The 12902-nt window shown below is 53.7% G+C and overlaps 1 protein-coding gene across 2 annotated transcripts in view; it reads right to left on the reverse strand.

Annotated features, from left to right (window-relative positions):
* The window catches only part of FAM3D (family with sequence similarity 3 member D), a 22281-nt gene that overhangs the window by 5550 nt on the left and 3829 nt on the right, over positions 1-12902 (reverse strand). Inside the window, exons 3-6 of one of the 2 annotated variants that reach the window (XM_008049929.1) lie at positions 10748-10768; positions 6568-6685; positions 5284-5342; positions 1955-2005 (exon numbers count right to left, since the gene is read on the reverse strand). In XM_008049929.1, coding sequence (XP_008048120.1) covers positions 1955-2005; positions 5284-5342; positions 6568-6685; positions 10748-10768 — 249 coding nt within the window. Of the gene's footprint in view, positions 1-1954; positions 2006-5283; positions 5343-6567; positions 6686-10747; positions 10772-12902 lie in introns of both variants that reach the window. The other variant, XM_021708506.1, reaches the window with a different exon arrangement.

Raw genomic sequence — 12902 nt, forward strand, 5'->3', positions numbered from 1 at the left:
GAGGGGAGTGAAGAAGCTTTCCTGGACCCCTCCACTGGTCAGGTTGCACCTCTTCCCACCAGTTATTCCAGGTCATCATTTCATTCTCACATCAGTCTTAAGGAGTGAACGCTGCAGCTACTTCTACTCTACAGATAAAGAAACTGAAGCTCAAGAGCTGCCGCCTGCCTCTGGTCATGCAGCCTGAAGGATCTGACTCCAGAGACTGGGCTTTTCCATATGCCTGGTCCCAGGCCAGCCCAAACAGCTGCAGGATCCTGGGCAGAGGCTCTGCCTCTGGCCCTCAGTCCATGGCCTGTCCTCTCTTCTTACCCCACCCTCCCCTTCATCCTGTACCAGTAGGGGCCTTGCCCATCTGCGTGTGGACAAGCCCCACCCTCCACCCTCCAGCCAGCAACACCACCCTCCAGCCAGCAACAGACAGCCCTGGCCATGCCTGGGTCCTAGGGGAGTGTCTGCCAGCTTGGGGGAAGGGGTTCTCCCGGGAAAAGGCCTCTATGGGCCACAATGCTGGCTCCAGGTGGGCGCGTTCCCCCGGCTCTGCAGACTCCTCATCATGAGCTGGGACGAAGCTGGAAGAGGACCAGGCGGGGCCCTCTACAGCCCTGGGCCCAGGACAGGGCCCCAGCTGCCTGCCTCTAAGAGTGGCACTGCTGGACATTCCCCATCTGCCACGTTTCAGCCTCTTCCTTTGTTTACAAAGCCAGAGGGCTCCCTGCTCCCTGCTGACTTTCTCCCCTCCTGGACTCATGTGTTTAGGTGGGCACAGACAAGAGGATTTTTCCTGGAGGTTGAGGCAAAGATGGGGGAACTCAGAAGAGAAAAAGTCCAACCAGTGGCAGCAGCATGGCCCCTGCTGCTCTGCCAGGGGCTTTCTGGGGCCAGGGGTCACACACGCTTGTATCCTGTGACGGCCAAGCCTGGAGCTGCCCTGTGGCCTCAGGGAGATGGAAGGGAAACTCCAGCATGGGGCTGGAGCTCAGCTGTCTGCCTCGTGGAGACCAGTCCTTGCAGGCCTAGATATCCCCGCTTGCTGCTTTTTTCACTCCTGCTTTGAGCCTTCTGTGTTGGAAGGAAGCTGGGTTGCTAGCAGTGCAGTAGGGGTGGCACACTGGGCCTGGACTGATCCCACAACATCTTGGAAGATGTTGGCGAGGGTCCCAGCCCTGCCCACAGGTGGCTGGTAGGCATGGAAGCTGCTGGTGGAACCTGGATGTCTGGGATTTCAGTCCAGCTAGGTCAGACCCTGTTTTACCCAGCCATACTAAGGGCAAAGAGGGCTCAAAGAGGGCTGAAAATGCTCATCTGTGCAAAGGAGAGAGCTGAGATTCTGAGAGGGCGGGAAAGGAGACTTGTCCTGTCTGTGGGTCCAATAAGGATCCCTGCAGCCTTCAAAGAAAGTATCCTTTACCTCACAGAATTTGAGTAGGGGTAGCTAGGCCGCACGACCTCGTCCTTGGCACTTCAGTGACGCCGGCCCAGTCTCCGCTGCCAGCACCGGCCCTGCTTTGCCGCAGCAAGTTCTTCTCTGGCCTCCGGATCCCACTTTGCCCCCTGAGGGCAGGCCAGAGGGCGGGGAGGTGCCAAGGAGTCGGGGTATGGGCATCTCACCCCCTCTTGTCTAGGATATCTTTGAGGCCCGTGTGTGGACAGCTCCAGGTTTCCAACTGAGGTGTTAACTGCCTGGATAACACATTCTGTGTTGGTTTCCTTCCTTTCCCTGTCTGGCTTCCCCACTCCCCCATCAGCACTTCCAGAGTTCACCTCCCAAATAAGTCCTTGCCTCAGGATCTGAGTCTGGGAGATTGAACTGAGACAGCAGTCAGGAGGCCCTCTACCCACCGTGCCTCTTTCTGGCTGTCTCCCGTGGAAACAAGTGCCGATGGCTCCCCTGCCACCCAGAGGGGCCCAACCCGGCCCACTCCGTGATTTCAGCCCCAGCAGAAGTGCCTACCTCCAGAGTACATGTCGAAAGTGCTCTGTCTCAGCACCGTGCCAGTGGTTCCTAGGGGTTAAGAGAGCAGAGCTATTATCTCTTGTAACATGTGTCACTCTGCTTGTCATTTAGCTGAAAATGGCTAATCTGTGGGTCTAAAAATAGAAGAAAAATGGAATAAAGTCAGGCCCTCTAGAAAACATGCAGGATGTAAGTATAAGAAGGTGACTGTGGTTGCTGGGCTGATCTGACAGGTTCAAGAGCATAGTGCCCGAGAGAGCTCCTGGAATTGAACAGCATCTACCCAGTCTGAGTCTGTTCTGTGCTGCCACTGCCTAATCCAGGGTGTAGCATTTTGACCTCAATTTTGTGCAATGGGCTGTCGGAACTAAATGAGATATATTTTAAATCGACAGTAAGCAGACAAGATGAATTTTAGCTGAGAAATCACCTACATAGAAAATCTGCAACTTGAGTCCTCCAACTCTTGAAGGCAAAGAGATTTGCATGACTAGACGGGTACTCTGTTTCCCAGAGTCCAGTATCTGAATTGTCTTTGTGGGTTTTGTGGCAGGACGAGGCAAAAGGCCGCTGAGCCCTCCAGGGAACCTGGTCTTCTGGAGAAGAGTTGCAGTTCTTGCTCTGTGCCACTAGATGGCGGTGTTGCAGAGGGGATGGCAGCTCTGTGGCTTCCAGGAAAGGGTGGGGACCGGGTGGCAGTGGCTGCTCTCGGCTGGCGGCGCGCAGGCTACGTAGCCTCTCTTCCCAGATTCTCGTAGCCACATAGCGTCGGCCTAGAGCTTCACCTGGGGTCTCTGGAAGGGGTCCATGAACTCCTGAAACTGCTTCTGTGATTGCATGTGATTGTGGATTTTTCTGGAATCGGAGTGAGGGGCGGCAGCATAGTTTGAACAGCTTCTCAGAGGAGTCTCTACCCTTCTACAAGGTTAAGAACTACCGGATCTTTAGCAATCCTTTTGTTTTCTGGCTCATGATACGGATGAGGCTCCTGAAGCCCTGCGATGTTTTGTTGGACTTTCCCACTCTGGCATGCAGTAGGCGCTGAATACCTGCTTGAGACATTTCAATCTAGGGAGGCAGTTTGGCTCATAATTAAGACCTGAACTTTAACCAGATCCAGTTTCATCTAGAGGGCTCTTTAGGCTGTGTGGCCTTGGGTAAGTTGTTTAACCTCCTTGAGCCTTCATTTCTTACCTGGAAAACAGGGATATCAAGTATAGCTCCATTCTAGCACAATGATGAGGTTAGGTAAAATAGCCGGCACACGGTAAGTGCTCAATAAATGCTAGTTCTTATTGTCATTGATGGTTGTTTTCATCTTTTGGCTTTGCGAGAGACAGGGAAGGAGACCCCAGTCTGGAGCCATCTCATCAGAGACGATGAAAGGGGTTTCCTCAGGCGGTGGCCCATCTGTTTTCAGCCAGGTCAGCTGCAGCTGGAGCCATGAGGTGAGGGCAGATCGGGTGGGATTGTTGATGCCAACTGGGATTCCTGCCGTCTCCTGGAGCCTGGCCTGCACAGAAGGGTGCTCTGAGACTGTCCTGAGCTGCCCACACGCCCTCCCTGCAGGAAAGAGCCACCATCCCAGCAGCCACTGTCCCGAGGCTGGAGTGACATGGGCCTGGGTTCTCCTCAAGGTGTGGACAAAGGACAGCGCTCAGCCCTCCTGCCTCTCCCCACGCTGGCCCTTTCCGGGCCCCCAGGAAGTTGGCCAGGGCTGTCCTCCGACTCCCATCTGTCCAGGCAGGGACCCACCTCTGCTCCAGGCCTTGACCTCTCCCCTCACCCAGTGGGGTTTCTTGGCAGAGGGAAGAAGTCTTCCTCTAGGAGCACGGTGCAGGGCTTGGGCCGGCAAGGCCAGGGCTCCCATGCTACCCTGTCCTGTCCTAAGTGTGGTCGTGCCACACACCAGCTTGATGTGTTCCTCTCTGAGCATCCCATGAATCGTTTTTCCTGTCTTCCCTGACCTTTGTCCCAGGAAGTGGCCCTCGGAGTCTGGGAAATGGCTCTTGCTCTGTGTCTAAGAACAGATGCAGAGAGGAGGTCTTTGCTGGGGCTGGACCACCGATCCTTACTTGGTCCTGTAAACCCACCTCCTCTGGAAACGTGTCCCTGTCTCAGGGTTGGCTGCCCTTGGGCTCCTGTTTACGTGTCTCTCCTGCCAGAGATGCAGGATCATCAAGACCACCGGCCTTTCTCTGGGCCTTCCTGTCTCAAGCCTCCCCACTCCAAGCTGGAAGGTGGTTTCCGGAATGCAGGGCTGGCCCCTCATCCCCTCCCCACAGGGTTTCCTGCTGCCCTGAACTTTTCAGCAAGAGGCTTAACTCCTCAACCTCTGGCCTTGTGGGCTTCCCGAGCCTCACTGCCTGTCGAAAGACCCTCGTGTCACCCCTGTCTTCCCTTCCCTCCTCCCGGCACTTTGTTGCCCCTGCCTTGAAGGAGCCTCCCCTGCTTTTCTCCTGGCCTACCTCTACTATCCTCCAGCCTCAATCTGGAAGCTTCCCCTGACCACCCTCTGCCCCATATTCTGCGTCCCAGTTCCCACAGCTGTGCCTCTGCCTCCTCCAGAGATGCTCACACGTTAGGTTGTCTGTGAACTTCACGGACACCACGGGACTGTGAAGCCAGGGCCTGTCCTTCCAGTTCTCAGCTGACCCCCAGGGCTTTTCCCCCAGTAGCTGCTGCCCATATTTGATTGATTGATTGATTGAGTCAGGAGTCTCTGTCGTCCAGGCTGGAATGCAGTGGCATACGTGGCTCACTACAGCCTCAACCTTCTGGGCTCGGGCGATCCTTGTGCCTCAGCCTCTTGAGTAGCTGGTACTGTAGGTATGTGCCACCACACCCGGCTAATTTTTTGATTTTTTTTTGTAGAGGTGAGGTCTTACTACGTTGCTCAGGCTGGTCCTGAACTCCTGGGCTCAAGCAATCCTCCCGCCTCAGCCTCTCAAAGTGCTGGGATTACAGATGTGAGCCACCCCGCCTGGCCTGCCCATATTTGTTGAATGAACGAAGAATGAATGAAATGGAGGTGTGTGCTCAGTGTGTGATCTTGTGTTGTCGTTGGTTGTCCCCTGTGGCCTCACGCGTGCTGGTGTAAGCAGGTGTGGCTTTGAGGATGGCCCATGTTTCCTAGGAGAAGTGTGTCCTCCTGGGCTGGGAGCACCTGGCAGGGGCCTGGCCAGGACTGTGGCTCTCTTCTGTTCCCTTCGGCCAGGCACGCCTCCCGCCAAGAGCTCTGGGATCACCCTGGCACGAGGAAGAAGCTGGTTCAATGAATATGCAGAGAGCAAGGTCGGGCTGTCCGGGGTGGATCCGCAACTCACCATTCACCAGGACGATGTTCAGGCCTCGGCCCACGTTGTTTTTCACAGAACTCATGATCCTGAAGAAGGAGAAGAAAAGCAAGATACAACAATCGGCCCGAGCGTGGATGGGCTGTCTGCTTTCTAGACTGGGGACTCCAAGAGGACCCACATGGCACAGAAACATCGGGAAACACATGGAGTAATTTGGGCCATCTGTTTTCTTCTGGAAACAAGTGTTGGGCTGGATTCTCTGAAGGCTTCTCAGGGCATGTTGGACCAGAACAGTCTGCTCAGAGAAGAGGCGAGGTCCCTGCCTGGGACTCTGAGGTGTTGAGGTGGGGTCTGCCCACCTCCCCTGGCTATGAAGCCTGGCTGCCGGGAGGAGGCAGAGCCCCAAAGCTGCTGCTGCCCTGAGGAATGTGGGCTCCCAATGTAGGGCATAGCCATGTTCCTGCTGGCCCAGCACCCACCCCTGCCTTTTGTTGTTGTCCTTCTGCACTCCCAGGCCAGATGCTACCCGGGACTGATCTTTCTCTCAGGCCTTACAAGTACAGCATCCTGTGTCCTGGCCACATTGATTGGGTCAGACGTGGTCATGTGACCCAGGACAGTTAATGAGAACCAGTCTTGGGACTTTCGCAGGGATAATTCAGACAGGAAAGCTCTCTTCCTGTTGTAGGGCTAGGCTGGGCTAATATGTCAAACCAGCTGGTGGTCTCTCTCCTTGACCACATGGAGAAGTTCATTTTCAGTAGTACTAACAGGGAAAAGTAGAGCTGATGGTTGAGAGGGAGCCCTGGTGACATGGTTTGGACCCCTGGATTCAGCTTGTCTTGAAGCCCACTGCTCCTGGCCTTTTAGTCATGTGAACCAATAAGTCCCTTGTTTTGCCTAAACAAGTTGTAGTTAGGTTCAGAATCCTGGCTTGAACCCCTTTCTCCGCAGGCATCTTCTTTCATGGGAAGCCGAGAAGCTCAGCTGTTAGACAGGCTGGAGTTTAAATCCTGGCTCTGCCGCATGTCTGCTCTGTCTGTTCATGCCTCACTTTCTTCATATTTGCAGTCAGGATAATAATAACCCTACCACCCAGGAGATTGGGAGAGTGAACGAGACATGCTATAAACACTTAGCAAGGTGCTGGCAGACACAGGAGCTGTTTGGGTGATTGTTATTTGTGACTCATTCACCTGGGTAAAGGGCAGCTTGGGAAAGGTGCGGGCCGGCCTCACAGCCCCTGAATTTTCTAATGAACAAATGAAGGAAATAAAAGGAAAGAAAAATAGGCATCCCTCAGGTACTTACGTGTGGTCTTCAAAGCACATAGAGGGGCCCACGACATTGGCGGCCCCGCTGTAGATTTTAAATGCAAAGAAGTTGGCTGGGCAGGATTTGCTGAGGCCACACTTGGTCTTCACAACCCCTGGGGAGGGAACAGACCGCCTTGGTGGGCAGCAGCTCGCTCAGGAGGGGCCTGGGGGAGGTGGGGAGGGCCGGGCCAGGACGGGTTCAGGATGAAGTTTAGAGGCCTCTCCCCGGGGAGGCTTTGCTGACCAGCTGACCACTGAGGCTGGAAGCTCCGCCCTTCTGTGCTCCATGGAACCTTTGACGACCCTTGACAGAGCACACAGGATGCTGGCCATGTGTCTGGCCACCCCAGAATTAAATTTTGGGCTTCCTGTCGCAGCCCCAGCACCACACCCTCAGAACATGTAACCAGAGGAAGGAACCGATGTCTCCATGGTGAAGAGGTTCTCTTGGGAACCCCTACTCGGGCCACAGCAGCCCTCTGAGTTCTCAGAGGTCCCTGCTGACAAGCTCCTGGGGGGCCCAGCCCAGGGGGTGGGGGCACCTCTCTCTAGCCGAGTTTCCCGGGACAAGTCTCCAACCTCCTCATACCTCATCTTCCTCCTCTGTAAAATGGGATGACCACTGTGCCTTTCCCACTGGGTTCTTGTGAGGAATAAATGACCCCGGGTTAATGCTCAGTCCATATTGGCTACTCTTATCATTTGTTCATTCATTCATTCATCACTTGTTTACTGAGTCCCTACTAAGAGCCAGACCCTGGTATACAGCAGAGAACAGGCAGGTGGTTCTGGCTCTCCCATGCAGAGTTCAGCACTGGGCTGGGCTGTGTGGCACCGCTGGTGACTGCAGCTGCTACTAAGATCTGCGTCCTCCTGTGCGACCCCCACAGTGCCATTCCAGGAGGCCTGTGATTGCGGGAGACGCTGACAGAGTCCCGAGATGGAGCCACTGAGTGGCTTGGCCTCCAGCATGCTCCCTGCCAGCCAGGATGACATCTGCATTTTCAGCCTGGCACGTTCTTATTTATACCAGTGCGTGCCTTTTAGCACCACCTGCCAGTTGGAAGGCAGCCTTAGGAAGGACTGAGTACGTGGGGATTTGGAGAATGTTCGCCTGCAAGGGGAGAGTTGATGGGACAGCCTTCCTCTCCCCCAGCCCTGCCAGGGGTCAGACCGAGGTCCGCCAGTGTGTGCTTGGAGCTCGCACAGGTAGAGGGCACTGGGTGTTGGGACAGAGGCAAGCACTTTATGCTGACTATCTTGTTAACTTGTCCCAATAATTGGCACAAAGTAGACACTCAATAAATCTTCACTGCATGAACACAGCATTTGGGCCAGGCTGCACCTGAGGCTGGGAGACAATGCTGTCTCCAGGGCTCTCGCTGGCCTATGAGAACTTTCAGGTGAAGCGGAAAAAAACACGCCTCAGGAGGGGACACCACCCACTGGTGCAAGTCTTAGCAAGCCCCGGGGACCTTGGAGAAAGTAAAGGTGCCCCTTCTCGGAGTGAACACAGCCCACACCAGGGCACACTGCTGGCTTGGGTTCCCATAGCTGAGTGGGCAGCCTTGCTATCTGAGGGGAAAGCCCGATCCCAGGCCCCCTCCCAGGTTTTGGCTCACACACTTGGTGGGTGTAACCAGCTTCAGCCAGAACGTTATCACCCAGAGAGTGAGGGCAGGGAGTGGAGACACCCACGAGGGTTGTTCAGGAGAGAGGGCTGAGGAGAGGCGGGGCTGGGCTGGGCAGTGGCCTGGCACCCGTCCTCCTCTCCCTGGGCAGCACCCCTCATGAAGAGGCCCAGTCCTGCCTGCAGGGTCGGCTGTGGAAAGGGCATGGCTCCTCCTCTCCCACAGTTTGGGGCCCCACCGCCAGCCACCTGCCCCCTTATCTAGAGGTCAGGTTACTCTTGAGACCAAAGGGTCTCACATTTGCAGGTGGGGGGGAGATTATTCCAGGCCTTGGGGACCACCCCTGGAGTTGCCCAGTGCCTAATCAACTGCAGTTAAGTCTGATAAACCCATTGTCAACAGGCTGGCTTAAGCAGGCTTTTCTGGAATTGATTTTCTGACCATCCAGTCTTCACAGTCAAGCTGCTGGATGAAGGGAGTGATGCCAAGGGGGCCTCAGCTGCTGGGAGGTGGGGATTTGCTCTCAGGTTCTGGCTTAGAAGGCTGCCCCCACCAGCTGCCTCAGACCCCGAGGGCCAAGCTCCCTGGGAGCCCTGGTGCTTTGCTCTGGGCAGGGAGCTGGTTGGGTGTGGGGCTGTAGTCAGGAAACTTGAGCCATTCTTTCATTAATCTGCCATGTGATGTGTCAGAAATCTCTCCCTTTATCTTTGCCAACTGTGAAATCAGGGAGTTGATTTAGATTGGGGTTGTCAAATAGGTTTCCTCTTAAATGTCATTATGAACCTACTTTTAGAGGCTTAATGATAAAGCTCTTGGGGCTGCTTGTGGGCTTGGAGGAGAAGAATGCTGAGATTGATTGGTGATGTCTGCCATGGGTGCAGGGAAGGATGGAAAGCAGCACATGTGCTTAAATTTGCCTACCACTCCAGCAGCTGGTATCTAAGTGTTTGTTCAGCAACAAGATGCTGTGACACTCTGTCTACTTCAGAATATGACTAGGGTCAGGCTCGGTGGCTCAGCCTGTAATCTCGCACTTTGGGAGGCCGAGGTGAGTGAATTGCCTGAGCCCACAGGTTCGAGACCCATGTGGGCAACCTGGTAAGACCTCATCTCTACAATAAATAAAAAAAATTAGCCTGGCATGGTAGCGCGCGCCTGTAGTTCCAGCTACTTGGAAGGCTGAGGCAGAAGGATCGCCGGAGCCCAGCAGATAGAGGCTGTGGTGGCTGGGAGCGGCCACTGCACTCCAGTCTGGGCGACAGAGTGAGACTCCAACTCAAAAAAATAAAAATAAAAATAAAAAAAGAGTATGACTAGGAAGGCTTCAGGAAGATGGGGCTAAGGTGTGGGATGAATGGTTTGTATTGGTTCACACAGTCTTTGCTCTGTAATCTCACGGTGCATTGGGACTCTCAGGACCCTCTTAGTTGGGTAAAATCTTATTCCAGAAGCCACAGCCCTCTTCATGGAAGAAGGAGGAGTCCATGGAGTGTTGCCTCTGGCAATGAGGGGCTGAGGGGTGGGCTCTGGTGGGGCAGGATGTTGACTCCGGCTCCATCACTTCCAGTTGGGTGACCTTGGCCAGTAGATCTCATTCTCTGAGCCTCAGTTCCCCCACTTATAAGCAGGGGATGATTATGGCTCCTACATAGGGTTGTATGTAGGACCACACAAGCTGCCTGTGAGATTCTGAATCCAGGGTCTGGCACACAACAGGCATGCAATCACCATTACTATCACCATCATCACAGCTATCCCTCCCTTCCACCTCCCCTGACTTTCGGGAGCCCAGGTCCTTGCTGAAACCCTGTTCAGAATACTGTAGTGGTGGCATTTTAGGCCTTCCGTATTCCTGCCCTCTCCCCCCAGTTCTCTCTTCATTCTCCAGTCAAGGTCTCCCCTAGAACTCTGCCCATTCCTATCTCAAGGCCTTTACGTAGGCTGTTTTCTCCTCTGTGACACAAAACTAAGGGACCACCTTCTCCCTGAAGCCTTCCCTGACCCATCCCATGGGAAGGGGACACCCCTCCTGGAACCCAGGTCACCTTCCTCACCTCACTGGGCAAGTCTGGCATTTCTACCCCAACAGATAATCAGTGCTGCTTCTGTTTGTCTCTGGGGCCCTGGTAGTGCCTGAAATGCACCTGGCACTTTGCAGCAGGAGCCCTGAGCCAAGCCTGAGGTCATCGCGATAGAGATAAGGAGCACAGCCCCAGCCTTGGGGCTCCCAGCAGGTGAGGTGCAGAGAGGAGGAGGCAGGGGCTGGGACTGGGCCTGGGTAGGGTCCAGACAGTGCAGAGGTAGGGGACTGGGGATGAGGAGACTTGAACTGTGTCCCCACCAGTCTAGATGTCTGAGAGGGGGCTTGGGAGCCTCAAAATCATCATTGGGTCATGGGGGGAGAGGGCTGGGAAGAAACTGGAAACCCAGATTTCCAGGGATTTGCAGGGCCAGAGACAGGGACCTCAGACCTTCTTGCCCTGGGGCAACGGGAGCAGGGTGGGTGGGGTGGGGCTGGGGTGGTTGAGCTGGGTGGGTACTCACGGGTCTCCTTGGGGGCAGAGCCTGCTGGAGAGAAGACAGAATCTGGTTAGAGAGGAAGCGCTTGCCCATCCCCCACCCCCCCATGGCAGGATGGAGGTTAGGTGTTGGGGGCTGGGAACTGGGAACTGGAAAGAAGGGGATTCAAAATGGCACTATTGAAATGAGCCAAAAATTCTTTCACTGTCACCCTTCCACACACATGCACACATACACATGCAAATAAAATACACATACACATTCAGATACACATATGTGTACACATATCCCCATAATATATGCATGCATGCATGTATGTACAACACATATATGTCATACACACCCATAGGCACATGCTCACACTCCGACACACGTGTGTACACTCAGACACATGCGCGCGCACACACACACACACACACATACACACACATATGTACACACACATCCTACTCTCTCCTGGTTAAAAGGAAGCTGGGCTCTGTTTGAGACCCACTGGAGTTTGTGCCCTAGTTCCTAGTATGTGACATCGAACCTCCCTGAACCTCAGTTTCCTTGGCTGTACATGGAGGTCATCACAGTCACCCTTCCTAGGCAGTGGAGAGAGTCCAGTAAGACCAAGCTGTAAGGGCCAAGCCTAGTGCCTGGCTTCTGGGGCCCAGTGAAGGGTAGAATTGTCTGCTGTCGGGGATTTGGCCTGTGTTGGGGTGTCTCTTTCTGGGCAGACTGCAGCACTGACTATCTGTGCTGGGCTTTAGGGCCCTCGGTTACTTCCTGTCATCTTAAGCTGTGTCCTAGTTGTCTCCACGGGTCTATGTCAGGTCTCCCATTACAGGCAGTAAGGGCTCCCAGTGGAAGCAGAAATGCCAGGGAAGGGAGTGCTCCTTCTGGTTGGGGGACCCCCACGCTTACACACTTTCCATTGGGCCTTCAGGGGGTTGTCCATCCTGGACGTCCTCCCAGGTCCCAGGAATAGCACGTGACCCAGGCTGGGGCAATCATAATATTACATTCCTCTGGAGCCCTTTCCTGGGTTGATATATGGCCTGGGGAGGGGTGTAGAGAACCTTTTTCAGCCAAGCTAGAAGATCAACATTTGGAGAAGAGCCATCATGCCTGCCTTGGAGAGAAGTCTGTCCGTGGAAGGCGGTTCTAACCTACTGAGGTGCAGCAGCAACAAGCAGAGCCCAAGGATGTAGAGAGACTGCATCTGGGGGCTCCGTGGGGGTCCCTGTATTCAACCACACCTGAAGCCACCAGATACCCAACAAAGACCTCCTGCTTTGTTGAAACCAGCAGTTAGAGATGAGTTTGTCATGCTCATCTGAAGGAATCCTGCCTAGCTTTTCAGGTCAACAGTGGTTCTTCATCTCCTGATTTCTGTGCCATCATGGATAGATTTTGGGGTTTGGAAAGCCTGTGAACTCCCCTCAGAATAGATGCATTCCCACTTCCCTGAGATACTTAGCACTTTCTACCCGACAGCAAGTTATTAAATGCATAAAATAAAATAGATTGTATCACATTACATATTATATACCAATATAATATGCATTGTCAATACAATAACAAAATTATCAATAAAATAATAAACACAAAGAATCTGTGCTATAGCAATATGTGGTCTTCTATATCAGTGCATTAAATAATAAAACCGGGGTACGTGCACCCAGGTTAGGAGAATCTGAAGTCAATGAAAGTAACCCCTCTGTGCCGGAACACAATGGTTTTGAACTGGTCATCTTTCCCACTGGTTGCTCTTCCTGCCACCGTAACATTTCCTGAGAGTCTGGATCATGTTAGTACACTTTCATTTTTCTATGTTCTGTAACAAAGTCTGTTTGTCTCACTGACTCAGGCCATTAGCAGGGGCTATGTGCTCTTCATTTTGGGGTCACTGGGACTCAACACAGAGTTGAACACCCAGCAGTCACTTGATGATCATTGGCTGGAGGTGCTGATTTGTCAAACGCCAGGTAGATGAGTTCTGAGACAGAATTAATTTCAAAGTTCTCCTTTCTAACACTGCCTCTCTCACACCTTGGGCTGGGGTTGTCTCCCCTGGAGGACACCCCTGAGTTCCACACCCACCCTGAGCCTCCTTCACTGACCTGGCTCCCTATTCCCTTAGGTTGTCCTCACAACCAAGTTAATCCTTAGTATGTGTATATATATATATACA

Source organism: Carlito syrichta, unplaced genomic scaffold, assembly GCF_000164805.1.
Source record: "Carlito syrichta isolate Samal-C Ts95f unplaced genomic scaffold, Tarsius_syrichta-2.0.1 Scaffold140504, whole genome shotgun sequence".
In the NCBI taxonomy this organism is placed as follows: Eukaryota; Metazoa; Chordata; class Mammalia; order Primates; family Tarsiidae; genus Carlito; species Carlito syrichta.